A 16,431-nucleotide genomic window follows, 5' to 3' on the forward strand; every position below is an offset into this window, starting at 1 on the left:
CTACGGCCCCTTTGACCACCACCAACCATTCAGATACCAGTGCACTGGAGGCAATGTGTGTGAAGTGTCTTGCCCAAGTACACGACGACACATAGCTTGGGGAGAGCGGGGATCGAACAGCCAGCCTTCTGGTTACTGGACAACCGGCTCTACCTCCTGAATCACGGCTGTCATTTTATTATTATTATATTTTGGTTTGTTGATGTCTTGAAAGCTCTTGAGGACGTGTAATGAGCCAAATTGCCAGCAGAGGCTAGCAACTAGTAGGTGCAGCATTGTTGATAGAAAATTCCCTCTTTTTGCCAATTGTACAGTGAGGGCAGGCTGGCTTCACTGTCATGGCTTCCGCAGCGCAGTCAACCGACTTTTAGTCAAACAGAAATTGGCAGTAGTATTTGTCATAAAAGCAAAAAGTACAACGCTGGAAATATGAGCCCGTCGTGAAGAGCCTCTAATGGCTGAAGGAGCTGGCCTTGCAGTTGGCGTCTCAGTGCTTGTATTTCACTAAATAGTTTATTATTTTGCAATCAAAAGCGGTACTTAATGTTGAATTAGCTAATTTCAAAGAATGAATCCACTGTTCAGATGTTAGCAGTGTCACGGAAGAAAAAATATTAGCATCAAATTAACTGATTTGCTACACAAAACACATCCTCCCTTTCCCCCAAGAGACAGTTACAGAGCTGAAATTACAGAAGACAAAATAATAAGACTCCAAAGCATATTCTAGAATGTTTGTGATGCCTTCCTGAGGTTGCAAAGCGAAGTAATCACAGGGTATCTTTACAGTATGTCCTTTCCTCTAATGCACTGTAAGTCTGGATGTGCCTGTTGGTATTTCAGCAGCAGGCTTGACCTTTGCCTCGACCATCGTAGATGGTGTTTGCGCCTCGGAAAAGGCCACTAGCAAATGGATGCCGACCTTAAACAGCCTCCACGGTTCTTAATACCTTTGTGTGGAGAACCCCTATTCAGAAAAAGGTCATCTCATTCTCTCAGTTGGGCTTACTCAACCACCTAACTACATTCTCCATTTGATGCTAATTTGAATGTGAATTGTTCAAAGATTAGGACTGGACTGTTATAAAGCTTCATATTTATTTTGCATTTGTGTATGTACTATTGTAAATGCCACTTTTGTTGTTGTTGCAAAAACAATAAGACAATACATTATTATTTGGGGGTAGTATTTATTGAAGGAGTATAAAGATCTCTTAAGGACAAAAACTGTTGAGCAGATTTTTTTTGCGAAGAATAGCGCAATAGTGCTGAAATTATTTAGAAAATTATATGACAATATGTTTTTTTCTGTTCTGCTGGTTGGACTATATACAGTATTTAAAATAGCATGATCATGAACATAACAAACTAAGCAAAAATAAGATATAGTTGCAGTAACATTTAAGTAAACAGATCAGTATCATTTAAATTATTTATACTGTATGTCTGCATACTGTACTGTAATGCAGTATGTTCAAGAAGATAATAGCTAGGTAATATTTCGAATTTATGAGCCAGTCGTCAATCTACCCATTATGATTTATGTCAACATGTCAGGTATAATGACCAATGAGGTGAAAAATTGTTAGAGATTAATGGTCGATATGGAGGCGTGAACCAAGGCGTCCATTAATCCCTGATAATTGACTGACCAGGACAAAGCCGAAAGTCAAACAACAGGGGCATTAACCCCCTTACACCATTGTCACTTGCCAATTCTGTCCTACCAATTAAAAGTTAAAAGCCAAAATAATAACAATAATAATAATTAAATGATACTTCCACCGTGGCACTTGCTTAATGATTTCCGGAATAACTGGATAGTGGATCCTACAAACGCAGAGACACAAAGGGTGTGGATTGACAAATGTAATTGTACACAACGGAATTCTACGACACAAAGCGCTGGACAAAGCCAGGAGAAAACCCGTTAACAAAAGTCACTTGCAAAGTATGCAAGGAAAATAAAGTAACAAAAATACACCCGAGGGCTGTAGAAAAACGCACAACACGAATAAGAAAAACCAAAATATGTGGATACCAATCACTCAAGCGTAAAGCTGATGAAAAACAAAACTACGGAGCAAAAAAAGGCTCAACGCATGGCACTCAGGCAATAAGCCAAGGAAACAACAACATAAAACTAAATGTCAAAAGACTCACGTGAGAAACTGGAAACAAGAAACAAAGCTAGAAATAGGAATTTGGAACACAAAGTCAGAATAAAGCTTTTGGGCGAGGACGTAGCAAGGTAACTACTCCAACGAGGAGTGTCGGAAGTTGCAGTCCTTATAAAGCGTTGATTTGTGAATGAGAAACAGGTGCGGCGCAGGAGTACATGCCCCTCTACTCAATCAGAGACTGAAAAAAAACAAAAACACAACGCAATGAAAGCACAACCATAATACTTGCTCAACGAGGCAGCGTCGGCCCTCGTCTCATAACGTAACCTACTAGTGGCCGGGTTACCAGGTGTATGGCGTGTACGACACAAATAGACTTTTCTTTAAAAAACAAAAGGCACACTTTATTTTTTTTAATAGATTTTCAAATATACACTGAATGCCTTGTCTAGGACTTCAAGCCAAAGTCAAACCAAGTCTCATGAAAGCCAAGTTTTGCCTAGCAAGTCGTGAATCAATGACCCCAGTTGACTTGAGTCAAGGTCATAAATATGGCTCAAGTCCCCACCTACTGCCTGGTATATTTTTGTCTGATAACTTCATCACAAACACAGGCAGGCTATGATGTAAAAAGAAAGCAATAACTGCTGTGAACGAAGTCCACACATCTTCGTCTGGACCTGTAGCTGCCCAATAAGGTGCCAAATGTAAAATACACATATAATGTTCAGCACAGAGCAATGCAATCACAAAATACAGCAATCATAAGGAATGTACAACAATTCTTCCAAAGAATCCATCTTTTTCCTCTGACTGTCTGTCCTTCAAAACAGAATAGAAATGTAGAATCGCAAGGGACATGGGATAGCTCTGTTCTCTTGTAAATGCACAATTTGAGCCTATGAGGTGACAAAAGTTACATAGAATCGGTTTAAAGATTTCTCAAGTATTATAGCAAACACCATGTCAGTGAACCTTCAACATTGCTTACATGTTCCCAAAGACTTATTTCCAAAGCACCCATTATTATTGCTTTCAAAATGATCTACTAAGCATATGCATCATTGAGCCTGAGCTTCATTCAAACTATCCTCATGTGATTTGTTACTCCTTCATTGCATTGCAAATTTCAGTGCATGAAAATCTTTGAATCGAGCTTGTTAATGAGAAAAAAACGATGATAATGTGATTTGCTCATCAAAACAACTTTGTTTATCTGCATAGGCTAAGCTTGTTAGTTTGTGAATTGGTGCTTCTACACAAGCTTACATGTGCCGCTGTATGTCTATATCTTTGTGGATATTTTTTTTGTTTTTACAAACAAAACTACTGTAAGTAGATATTAGAAAAATGCATTCTATATGTCACCTAACATAGATGCCCCAAATTAATACTTTTGTCATTGTCATTTCTGCAGGTCTCCTTTGTATGAACTAACATGGACAAAGTGGTCGTCAGTCTCCTGCTGCTGGGAATCACGCTTACAACGGTCCATGCATGTCCCAAATACTGTGTGTGCCAGAACCTCTCAGAATCTCTGGGGACGCTTTGTCCCTCCAAAGGCCTCCTCTTTGTCCCGGCAGACATCGATCGTCACACTGTGGAGCTTCGACTGGGCGGCAACTTCATCCTCAAGATAACCACTCAGGACTTTGCCAACATGACAGGTCTGGTGGACCTCACCTTATCCCGCAACACCGTCAGCACTATCCAGCCTTTCTCTTTCATCGACCTGGAGACCCTGCGATCTCTTCACCTTGACACCAACAGACTGACTGAGCTGGGGCCAGATGACCTCCGAGGTCTGATCAACCTGCAGCATCTGATCCTCAACAACAATCAGCTGAGTCACATCTCCAAAGCGACCTTTGATGACTTCTTGCTTACGCTGGAAGATCTGGACTTGTCATATAACAACCTACGCAGTGTGCCTTGGGAAGCCATCCGCAAGATGGTAAACCTCCATCAGATGAGTCTGGATCATAATCTTATCGCATTCATTGCCGAGGGAACTTTTACAGATCTAGAAAAACTGGCTCGTTTGGATCTTACTTCCAACCGTCTGCAGAAGCTCCCACCGGACCCGATTTTTGCACGTTCCCAAACAAGCATTGGCATGAGTACTCCATACATACCTCCGCTGTCTCTAAGCTTTGGTGGAAACCCATTGCACTGCAACTGCGAGGTGCTTTGGCTTCGGAGGCTCGAACGAGAGGATGACATGGAAACCTGTGCTTCTCCTACAAGTGTAAAAGGACGCTACTTTTGGTCAGTTCAGGAGGAGGAGTTTGTTTGCGAGCCTCCCCTCATCACACAGCATACAAACAAATTGCTTGTGCTAGAAGGCCAAACTGCTAGTCTGCGCTGCAAGGCAGTTGGTGACCCAATGCCAACTGTGCACTGGGTTGCCCCTGATGACCGGCTGATCAGCAATTCTTCCCGAGCAACTTTATATGAAAATGGCACCCTTGATATTACAATCACAACATCCAAGGATTATGGAACCTTTACATGCATTGCTGCAAATGCTGCTGGGGAATCCACAGCCCATATAGAGCTGTCAATCATTCAGCTCCCTCACCTGACAAATGGTACAAACCGCACCACCCAGTCCAAGTCTGGTCTTTCAGACATAACTAGCTCTACCAAGATCAGTAAAGGGGAACCTAAAATTCAGCCTGAGAATGTGGTCTCTGTCTCAGAAGTGTCCTCAGCTTCAGCCCTGATTAAGTGGACTGTAGGCAAATCAACACCAAAGGTCAAAATGTATCAGCTCCAGTACAATTGCTCTGAGGATGAAGTTCTCATTTACAGGTAGGAATTGGCAATTAATTACATGATAGCAAAGTCGTCTCTGTTGTCGAAGTAGCTAATGGAATAGGCTTTAAGCAGTTATTACCATTTTTTTCTTCTTTATTCTTCCAAATATTTCCTTTTTTCCACTTTGGCCATTTGTTTATCTTTTGCCCTTAACCATTAAATAGAAATCAAACAAGAAAGGATTACATACATCCACTTTAATAGTCCATTAAACATTAGCTTGGAGACTGCTTTTGAAAATCTCTGAGCTCTGTGAAACATATTTCATATAGCAAATGAGACAGGAAAAACAATAACATTCAGCAAAGATAATTCAGCTGGAAAACAGAAAATAGCTCAAATTTCTTTGTCCCAAGATGTGATTTTAAAGTAGCAGTAGTATCCGTTTTTTGCAGAATACGTGTACATTCTTTTGCGCTTGTGATCCCAACATCCCTTTCTCGAAATTCAGTATTTTATTGGACTCATGTGGTTCGGTAAACATAAACAATTAAACATATGTGTGTGTGTGTGTGTGTGTGTGTGTGTGTGTGTGTGTGTGTGTGTGTGTGTGTGTGTGTGTGTGTGTGGGGGTGTGGGGGTGTGTGTGTGTGGGTGTGTGTGTGTGTGTATATGTGTATATATATATATATATATATATATATATATATATATATAAGTGTGTATATATGTATATGATATATATATATATATGTGTGTGTGTGTGTGTGTATATGTGTGTATATATATAAGTGTGTATATATGTGTGTGTGTATATATGTATATAATATATATATATATATATATATATGTATATAATATATATATATATATGTGTGTGTGTGTATATCTATATATATATATAAGTGTGTATATATGTATATATATATATATATATATATATGTGATATGCGATATAGTTGCTGAATATTGCGATATTTAACATCTACCTAAATAAATAAAAAATGTTATTATCAAATGAAACAATGGATAACATTTAATGTGGCAAAATAAGCAAGCTCAATCTATTCTGAGTTAATTATTTGTAATTACCCTGGATAATGTTCAACTATTGGATGGTGATGCATATTTAAGTTTGCGTCTGACTGGTTAAATTCAGGTAAAAGCTAAATTTAATATGAAACTTTTTGCATGTCTTTTTGATGTGCATATTGCATTGGCCAATATCGCGAAATAGATATTTTTCAATATATTGCCTAGCCCTAATTTCTATGTATAAAAGGTGCTATACAAATAAAGCTCAATTTGATTTTATTCTCTAGCTTGTGAAAAGAGGACATACTGTAGAGTAAATCTCAACATCTCACAAATTTTGAGGGCAACACCCCCCAAAATTGGCTAGACACGTCTATCCCTGCAATGATGATTGAATATCAATTGTAAGCTAGTGGGGGAAGGAGAAGATTGCATGAGTTCCCCCACGCATGAGGAAAAGTAGTTTATTCCTCATTATGGAAAAGGCAATTAACGATGAATAATGAACTGCAGCAATGTTATGTGTGCAGTAGAGGAAGTTCAGAAGGATCAAAGCTAAGAATAGAGATAGTTGAATAGCAATATTGCCTATTTATAGATCATTCTTGTGCTTGTTAAAATTTAATTTTAGACATATTTAGCAAATTTGCAAGCGCTAAAAACATCATAAATTGAAACCTTTTCTGTGACAGGTTTAATTTAAATTGGGTCAGTCACAGTATTAAAAAAAAAAATGATGTCAAAAGCCTGGAAAGTAAGACAGAATTTCAGCAAAGCACAGATCTGAGCAAATTAAAATCCAATGTTTGACAGTAGCCTCCAAAATGTATACAAAGCAGAGGTTTGGGACTGTTTCTTGAGCAGGCGTAAAATACTTGTAAAATACTTGCAAAATACCGCTTCGTTCTTCGTCAGCTCTCTTAACAGTGTCTCTGGTTAAGCTGCAGAGATCCTTGGGGAAGACTGGAGAAAGTTCTAGATAACATTAATTGCAACACTCCACTGATCCGGGCTTTATGGCCCAGTGGGCTTGAAGGAAACCTCATGAAAGCCCCAAAGCAGTTTGTAAAAATACCTCAGGGACTTTCGGAATGTGGAAAAACAAGCTGTTTTGTCGAATGGAACTTAGATTAAACTCTTTGGCCCGCTGCACACTGAGTGACATGGCTGAATGCAACTGAACTGGACAATCGCGGACAAATTTCAGTCGGCAACTCACACCCGTACACCTGACACTTAATTAACCCTCGCACATATTCCAACTTGTTGCAGAAAAACATTTGTTCTTATCAGGAAACAACATTGAGGCTTTACATATACTGTTCTGTTCATTTTCATTTCATTTTTTAATGAGCCACAGAATGACGTGATTGTCAAGCAAGAAGAAGATTGCCCTTTCCGCGACAGCTAAATTATAATAAAACAAAGAGGGGAAATATGCAAGAAGTGAAAATGAGAGTGTAGATATTTAAGAGGCTGTTGCCGATGATTGCCTCATTACTGACTGCACTAGTACATTTCGGCAACAGATGCTCTCCAAAAACTAGTTGCCGAGCCCCTTACACTAAAAAACACTTCAGTCGTGTTTGGCTGTGTTGCTCGGTGTGCAGCGGGTCTCAATTCTCAACCAAGTGTTTGGAGGAAACTACTGCACTGTTCATCATCTGGATGGTTGTCATACTAGGACATTCTTCTATCTCCACAATTGACTGAAAATAGTCTTTGTGAATGCACAGACAATGACATGATTTTTTTCTTCAGTGCACAACAATCTTGAATGAATCCAAGATGTTTTTGAGAAACTGTCAGTTTACATAAATTTGAGCAACCTTGACCTTTTCTAAGATGTTCAACATTTAAACGACATCAAAGTCCACAAAACCTACAACAAAGGGAAACAAAAAATAGTGATCATAATTTTTTGAAAGCCACACTCACCCTCAAAAGGTTGCTTTCCCCACATAGAACACAAGCAATGGTTTCCTTTTTCACAATGAGCACTACATGGCAAAATATTTTACCATTGTTAAATATGTATTATTATTTAGTTGTATTGAAAATCAACAGGCAATAAATGTTTCTCCATGTCCTACAATCTCAAACACCTTCAAGTTTAAGCTTAACCAATAAGTCAGCGGCTATCTATTAATCATCTGTGAGATGGAAGGATGCTTGTTATTTTCCATGTAAAATGTCATCTTTAACATATTTTGTCATACAGTATATGTTTTTAATATTTGCATTAGAGCTGCAGTTTCAAGAAACGTAGTTTCTCAAAAACCTCTTTCAATAGAAGATGCACTCAGCATTAAAAAACAAACAAAAAACAGTGGGTGTCCTTTGTTGATATTGCCGAGACTATTAACCTGTAATTTATCACCGCTGCAACCAAGGGACAACAGTCAAACTTGTGTTATTGACTCGAGATTGTCAAATTGTCTCATTTTATAGTACAAGAATAAAAAGTGATAGGATGGTTGTAAATTGACTTGATGAAAAAATATCAAGGCACTTTACGCTCATATCATTTGATCCGTTGTTGAACTATGTTGGACTACAGGGTTCCCTCGCTGCATCACGGTTCGGCTATCGCGGCTTTACTGTATTGCGGATATTCATTTGTGAACATAACTTTATGTATCGCTTTGGACACACCTTCTCATGCAATGCATTTTCTTTATTTTCATGACTTTTTACATTGTAAATTCTCACTGAAGGCATCAAAACTATTAACACGTGGAGTTATGTACTAAAAAAATGGTGAAATAATTGAAAACATGTTTTATATTCTAGTTTCTTCAAAATAGTCACTCTTTGCTCTGATGATTATTTTTGCACACTTTTGGCATTCCATCGATGAGCTTACAGAGTAGTCACCTGAAATGTTTTTCCAACAGTATTGAAGGAGTTCTCAGAGGTTAGAATGCCAAGAGTGTGCAAATCAGTAATCAGAGCAAAGAGTGTGTATTTTGAAGAAACTAGACTCTGAAACATATTTTTCAATTATTTCACCTTTTTTTTGTTAAGTACATAACTCCACATGAGTTCATTCTTAGTTGTGATGCCTTCAGTTAGAATCTACAATGTAAATAGTATTGAGAATAAAGCAAACACTCCGAGTGCACTGCTTCACTCAGACCATTCGGAAACTCTGAACAATTTTCAAATGTGCCGTTCGGTTATTCACAGTGCCACAACAAAGGGAGCCCAATGCAGGCAGTTGCAGGAAAGTAAAGAGCTGCATTCTGAATTAAAATGAGCAGAGCACATGCTTCACCACAGCAGCAAAAGAGAACGGACAATGTGGTAACACTGGCGGCTATTAACTACGTTTGCAGTAGTAACTAAGTTTTTCATTTTACAGGTCTTAGATACAGCTTACCTTAACTGGAATTCCGTGTCACATTGTTGCCAAAAGTTACAATCCTGTTGGATTTGTGCACCTTTTAGATCCTTATTGTTGAAAGTGAAACCAAGTTGCCATGACTACTGTTCTTCTTTGTTGTCGTGAGGTGTCATAATGGCTTAAAGGTGGAGGTGTAAATCCTCACCAAAAAATTTTTACAATTAAAAACCAAAAATACAAAAGTCAACCTCTACTTTGCGGATTTTGTCTAGTGCAGGTAATTTTTGGAATGTAACCCCCGTGATAATCAAGGGAACACTGTTCTCAGATAGAACGAGCGACCTGGTGAAGACCCCTGTAATAAAATGCTAGCATGGCGATGTCATTTTTTATGAAATATTAGGTATTTTGCTGGCTATTTTTCTAACGCGCAAGTAAAACGCCTGGTTCAGTAAAACCCCGCCTCTCTCCTGTGTGGTTGCCGCGCCCCTCTCGGTTCACAGACTGCACACAAAACTTTGGGTGCATTCAAGCACTCCTCTGCCACGCAAGCAGCCCTTGCAGTACAACCGCATCTTCTTTAAATGTGGAAATTGGATGGATGTTTACAAGAAATCTTAGTGAAGGAGGGGAGGAGAGAGAAAAAAATAAAGAAAGAATAAACCTGAGTGGGATGCAAATCCGGGACCATCTGCTCACCAGGTGAGCATAATAACCACTTGACCATTCGTTCAACTAAGTTCAACAGTGCAGAAATTTTACTTGTAGTTTACACAAGTGTCAGCCACAACCTTTCAGGGAATTTAAGACGACCAATTGTCATTGCACTTTTTGACTAATTGATTGCTTTGAATTCATTTGGACAGAAGGTTTACTGATAAAGGCTACTTGTATCACTATCCTGCGAGCATTGAGGTCTCAGAGAAAGTGGGTGTGTGTTTAGTCCGCATAGGCGGTGCGGGGGTGGGTCCGCACCTGATGACATCATAGAGTGAGCACCCGCTCGTTTTCTCGGGTTGGGAGGGTGCTTGGAGAGCAGAATCGCCTAGAATTTCTCATAGAGGGGCGAATGGAGGAAAACACCACTTCGGTGATGTGTTTGGTGAGGTATTAGCATCTTAACATGGCTAAAAGCTCCCAAAAGTTGATTTTTCGTGTTACTGTCCCTTTAACTAATTTGCTCCCAAAAACATAAAAATGTTCTATTTTAAATATTGCCATGGTCCCAAAAAACATATTTATATGTTTTCTTTAAGGATTTGTTTAATGCTAGAGCATACAGAATGCTTTGATGCAGCCTCTGACCTGAAGAGGTCACTTAAAGCAATGGTAGTGATTACAAAAAATGGCCTGCAGGTGGCAGCAGATCAAAAGAGATCAACCAGGGCCATGTTGCAACAAGCTCTTTTCCCCAGTGTTTTCAACAGGTTTGTGAAAAATGATGAAACTTAGCTATATTCTAATGCTAATTGTTGCAAAAAGGAAACAGATACAGTATACTTTTTTCCTGATGAAAGAAGAGACCCTAATCTAATCTTTCTTTTAGTAGGTTCCATTGTTTTTATAGCAATAGAATACAACATTCTGTGGGCCTTGCAAAATCAGTCAAAATCCAGTAAAACAGCCGAGAGCGACGGGGGTTGCTTCAGTGAAAATGGCTGGGAGTGAATGAGTTAATATAAGAACGTGATTTCCCATCTTGGCAAAATGTGACAAATCCCATGTGTACTTTAACTTACATCCTAGACTGATATTTTATTGATGATGTTTCCAACATTTCTCTTTCATCTGTGTGTTTACAGGATGATTCCCATGACTAACAGAGCCTTTGTAGTCACCAATCTAGTCCCAGGGATGCAGTATGATCTGTGCGTATTGGCCATCTGGGATGACAGTGCCACCACGCTCACAGCCACCAACATTGTAGGCTGTGTCCAATTTGTGACCACTGACGACTACCCTCAATGCCAGTCCCTTCACAGTGGTTTCTTGGGTGGCACCATGATCTTGGTCATTGGCGGGATCATCGTGGCCACGCTACTGGTGTTTATCATCATCCTCATGGTGCGCTACAAGGTAACCAGTGGCATCCAGACTATAAAGTTACCCACTGTAAGCAATACTTACTCACAGACCAATGGGGGTATGAACAGGTTCAACGGCGCCCCGCCGCAAGTCAAATCGGCCGTGGTGGTTATGCGTGAGGAAATGGTCGAATTTAAATGCGGATCCCTTCAGAGCAGTATCTCCTCATCTTCATCCTCCTCCAACTCACTGGAGAGTCAACCAGGAAGAAGGGCTGATGACTGCTACAGTATGCAGGGAGCTGAATGCAGCACCCTGCCCAGCAGCAAGTTTCGTAGGCACAGGCACAGCCACAAACCACAACCAAACTTGGACCACCTTTTAGGAGCCTTCACCACAATGGAGCTGCGAGGCATATCAAGGGACCGTCAAGGTGTAGCTGGCCCTTCCACCGCTTCCAGTTCTATGATGACAGGAGCTGTCGCGCCCCTATCCGACAAAGAACCTCTCCTTGGAAGGGCAGAGTCCACCACCATGCTGGGCCGTCTTCTCGGCTTACCCCAGGAAGTTAAACCCAAAAGGAGCCATTCGTTTGATATGGGTCATGTGGGGTCGACGCAGTGCCGTGGCAACTATCCTCGCAGGATCAGTAACATTTGGACTAAACGCAGTTTGTCAGTTAATGGCATGCTACTACAGTATGATGGCAATGAGGATGATAAGCCTAGTTTAGAGAGCTCTGAGTGGGTGATGGAAAGCACAGTTTGAATACTTTTGGGCGAATTGCACTCGGCCAAACAACACTAGATACTTGATCGAAATCACAGACAACAGAAATACATGATCAAAAGGGAGGCGTGTTCCACATGGGACCAGTGTTTGGGTAATATAAGTTCAAATGTCCTTTTTCAACAAACCACAAAACTTGGACAGTCCTTGACTGTATATACAAAATATTTCACCTTTCTTGAGTCTTGGATTGCACAGCAATGGCCTGGAATATTTTCCCTCAACTCGGCACATGAGAGTATCACAACCAAAGAGGGAAAAGAATTCTGAGTGGATTTACTGGGTCTTTATCAAATGAATTGACTGCAAAGTGGATTTGCCGCAGCTATGGTGAATGCGATGTACTTTTGTGTGGCCCATTGCGTGAAATAAGATTACTTTGGGGGGGATTCAAATTTTTACTTTTATCAAGGTTTTTTTTTTTTATCATTTATACTATTTATTATTTTGAGTGATACATCGAGTGACAGATTTGCAGCTCGGTTATCCAGCAGAATCGAAATATCACAAAAGGTAGCCTTCATAGAGCCATTTCATATCATATTATGTTCATCCACTGTTATTTTCAGTCACATATTAGACCAAGCACAATATTTACCATATTACCCTTTTCAAGATAAAGTAAAAGACTGAAACACATCAAAACTGACTTGCTTTCTACTTTGAGTAATGTAAGCTTTAAAGTAGTGTTCATTTTGTCAACGAAAACTAAACAAAAATAATTTTTCACTGGCCTAAAATTAGACTAGACTAGACTAGACTAAACTAAAACCATCATTAATAAGCAATAACTGGGACTAAATCAGTCTGCATTTTGGTTGACGAATGAAGACGAGATAAAAATGTACTTCACTTCATAAAAATTGGACTAAAATCTACAGCCATATTAGTTCATGAACAAAAACGAGACGAAATGTATATGATTTTGTAAAATGTTGTCTCTGCTAATCTTTTACTGTGACACTGTCATGTCATACAGTGACACACCCCCTTTCAAATCTGCAGTTAGCGAGTGCAACATGCACAAACATGGGACAGACAGGAATTGGATTGATGGTGAGAGGTTAAAAACAAAAGTAAATTATAACCGTAACATTAATCCAACAGCTATAACGTTCCAACAATAATGTTAATCTGACCGCTTACTAATGCCGGCTAACTTACTATCTCATAGCATGGTGGCATAGTGTTGATGTACTGTAATTGTGTGTCAAGTGGTTTTTCATTAAAAAAGATGAGAGAAAATTGCATGAGAAATTGTTTCAGATCTGAAATGTTCTGCTGACAAAAAAATATAGGCCTAAAGGGGTAAAATGATTGTCCTGACTAAAACTAGACTAAAACATTGACAGTTTTTGTTGACTAAAACTAGACGAATAAAATTGTTTTCTTGGACTAAAATATAAAGACTAAAATGGTAGATTTATAGTTGACTAACAACGGACTAAATAAAAACGGTATGAGTTTGACTAACAATGATAAAAAAGTAACAAGCGCGATTGGAACGGGACTAAAACTGAGACTACATTTTTTTAAATGGCTGATAAAATTAACACTACTTTAAAGTCATAATTGGGTCAAAGTAGGACAAATGCAGATATTAACTTGTTTGCACACGATTTAAAGAAATGTAGCACAAAACAGATCAAATCATTTGTATCCAATTTGTGTTCACTCTCATTTGCTTTGTATTCCACAGTTAAAGCTGCTGACAACGGTTAAATGAAACCAAACATCATCATATATCATAGTTTATTTTTGATAATGACAAGGATATTCTAGTTTGGCTACATTGAAAACGAACCCTGTATAATAAGACTTGCAAAATGAGAAATATTGCATATCATGGGCAAAGTTTCTCAAAACTGTTAAACCATATTGGATGGAATAGAAAGGCAAAAAAATGGCTGTTGTGTTATATGTTACTTGAGTTGATTCATCCAACGAGCTTTTTATCATTCATTCACGTTCATTCAGCGCTGTAAATTAGATTTACGTTTAATTAGTGTCTTTTCAGAATTACAGCCTAACTGAGATATACCCACTCCCCATTTTGATGCCTTTCTCAATATCCTGTGGGTTTTTGCTGCATCTGATTCTGTTGGGTGTTTTTCTATTGTTTTGATCCTTAGGTGTAGCATTCTGTATATTGGCATATTTTGTACAAATAACTGGATGGAATGTAAACGTGGGGAAATCATTTGGTAGTGTTTTTATTTTCATTGCAAGCAAACAGTGAAGGTGCTTTACTGTGGTGTACTAACTTGGTTGTTTCTAGCTGGCTAAGTGAAATGGCATTTCCCACAAACTTCTTGTTCCTGAAATATCAATTTAAAATCTCCCCCAAATCATAGAAACACACAAATATGAATTCTTACTGACAGACATTGTCTTTCCCCCCGCTTACAGTCATATTGTCAAATTGGTCACCTTATGTTACTGTGTTTTGCAGTATCTCTTGACTCCATTGAGTTGGGTTTACCAAAAAGACAAGTACATACAATTACAGTATCCCAAGAAGTGACACCATTGTTGATAAATAATACATTTGTATTTTGTGAATGGACAATTTAACTTACTAGTTCTATTTGTGTCATCGTGTAACATCCCTTTTCACGCTGCTAAGAATAAAATTGTGTGCGTGACTTGGCTTAGTCATGATTCTGCGACTCAAGGATTAAAAACAAAAAGAAAAAACATATGTGTGAAAGCATTTTTGCTAAAAAGAAAAAAAATATATATAAAATGTTCATAAATTCCCATGGCTATTGTGTTTTCCTTCAACATTATACACCAGTATTACTCATTGCATGTATGGGTTTATATCCCAAGTGTGCCTGGGTGTCCTTCCCCTCTCACTATCTTTGTTTACTATGGGTGGGCCAAGATATTTCTTTCTGAGATCCAGCAGCTGTAATCAGGCCAGTTGCTGCTGACTCACCTCGACACTAGTACATGCAGCTCCTTGCCAGGGCCCATTATAAGACCCTAATTCATAATCTGCCACAGTAGGTGCTTACACCAGCACAGAGTCAATGTAATCACATAATAAGTATAATCTTATAAGAGCAACATTTTGAGGAAGGCCTGATACCTGATGTAGGCCTGAAAAACATGGCCATTGGATGTTTAACTTTTAATTTATTGATAGTCTCCAGCACTACAGTACTGAAATGGCATTATCTAGATTACAACCTAGCAAGCTTTTATCACTCTGTTGCACCATCTCCTGGTAAAATTATTACTTAATCAGCCAACACATAACAAACGAACAAAATTCGGCCATACACAGTTGTGCTACATACACTACAGATATGTAAACTAAAGAAGTGCACTGTATGGTGAGAAAAGGCTTAATGTCCATAAAATCCACAATACTGTATTGTGGCAATTGCAACTTTTGACATTTTCAGAGGTTGAAATTGACATGAGTCGAGATGTGCATGTGCATTTTGATGACGAATCATAGCATTTTTGCGTCATGAAAGTGATGTTTAGCTTTTGTACTGTTACAGTCTTAATACGTTTACATTCCCTAAGGGTATGTAAACTTTCAAGCACAACTGTACTTTCCACTAGTGATGGGAAAATGAAGCTTTATGAAGCACTTTTAATTTTTTCACTTCTCTAGATGGCAAGCTTGGTTTAAAGATGCAGTGGAAATGTAATCAATTTCCATTGCACTAGCATTTGTCTTTAAACCAAGAGCACCATCTAGAGGAGTAAAAAATGATCACAAGTTCTTCATGAAGCTTAATTTTCCCATCACTACTTGCCACTGTTGAGGTAATAAAAATGATAGCCTGGAATATAAAAATTGAAAGAACTGTGATGTCTGACTAGCAAACGGCATATTGTTACTTCAACTCCAGATCCTTCTAGACTTAAATTATCCTTGAGTAATGTCCTGACCCCCAATGTCTCCTGAAGCTTTTGTAATTATTGCATCCCTTTTTAGAATTGGTTTGTCCCAAATCTGGCTCACAATTGCCTGAATAGAGAAAAGTCCATTGAAATGTAATGCTGGAAAACCCAATAAGCACACTAGACTACTTTCAGAAAATGGCCTAAGGGGTTAATCAACCGGGTGGAATTGGAACCTGTCAGATCTTGTTACATATTATTTTAGAACTGGCACCATCGTCTCATTCTTAATAAATATCTCATTCACTGTCTGTCTAGCTTCCTGCAACAAGCAATTGCCTGATATCACCAGGGTGGTTTAATAATGTGCCAAATGCAATGATTGTGGGGATGTGATTATGTTTTCTGCTCGGTGGCTGGAAAACACAATTAAATCAGTGGCGGCTCGTCAATAGAGGGTGCTAGGTCAATGACCCACCACACACGGTG

The 16,431-nt window shown here is 38.8% G+C and overlaps 1 protein-coding gene across 2 annotated transcripts in view; it reads left to right on the forward strand.

The window, feature by feature from the left end:
- The window catches only part of LOC147163177 (leucine-rich repeat and fibronectin type-III domain-containing protein 2), a 148,666-nt gene extending 133,842 nt beyond the window's left edge, over positions 1–14,824 (forward strand). For both annotated transcript variants that reach the window (XM_086095386.1, XM_086095387.1), the window contains 2 exons: positions 3,541–4,937; positions 11,067–14,824. In XM_086095386.1, the coding sequence (XP_085951512.1) occupies positions 3,562–4,937; positions 11,067–12,057 (2,367 nt within the window). In that variant the 5' untranslated portion in view covers positions 3,541–3,561 and the 3' untranslated portion in view covers positions 12,058–14,824. The remainder of the gene's footprint in view (positions 1–3,540; positions 4,938–11,066) is intronic.
- Positions 14,825–16,431: the final 1,607 nt, after the last annotated feature.

This window comes from Leptonotus elevatus, chromosome 14, assembly GCF_054856555.1.
Source record: "Leptonotus elevatus isolate MCC_2025b chromosome 14, RoL_Lele_1.0, whole genome shotgun sequence".
In the NCBI taxonomy this organism is placed as follows: domain Eukaryota; kingdom Metazoa; phylum Chordata; class Actinopteri; order Syngnathiformes; family Syngnathidae; genus Leptonotus; species Leptonotus elevatus.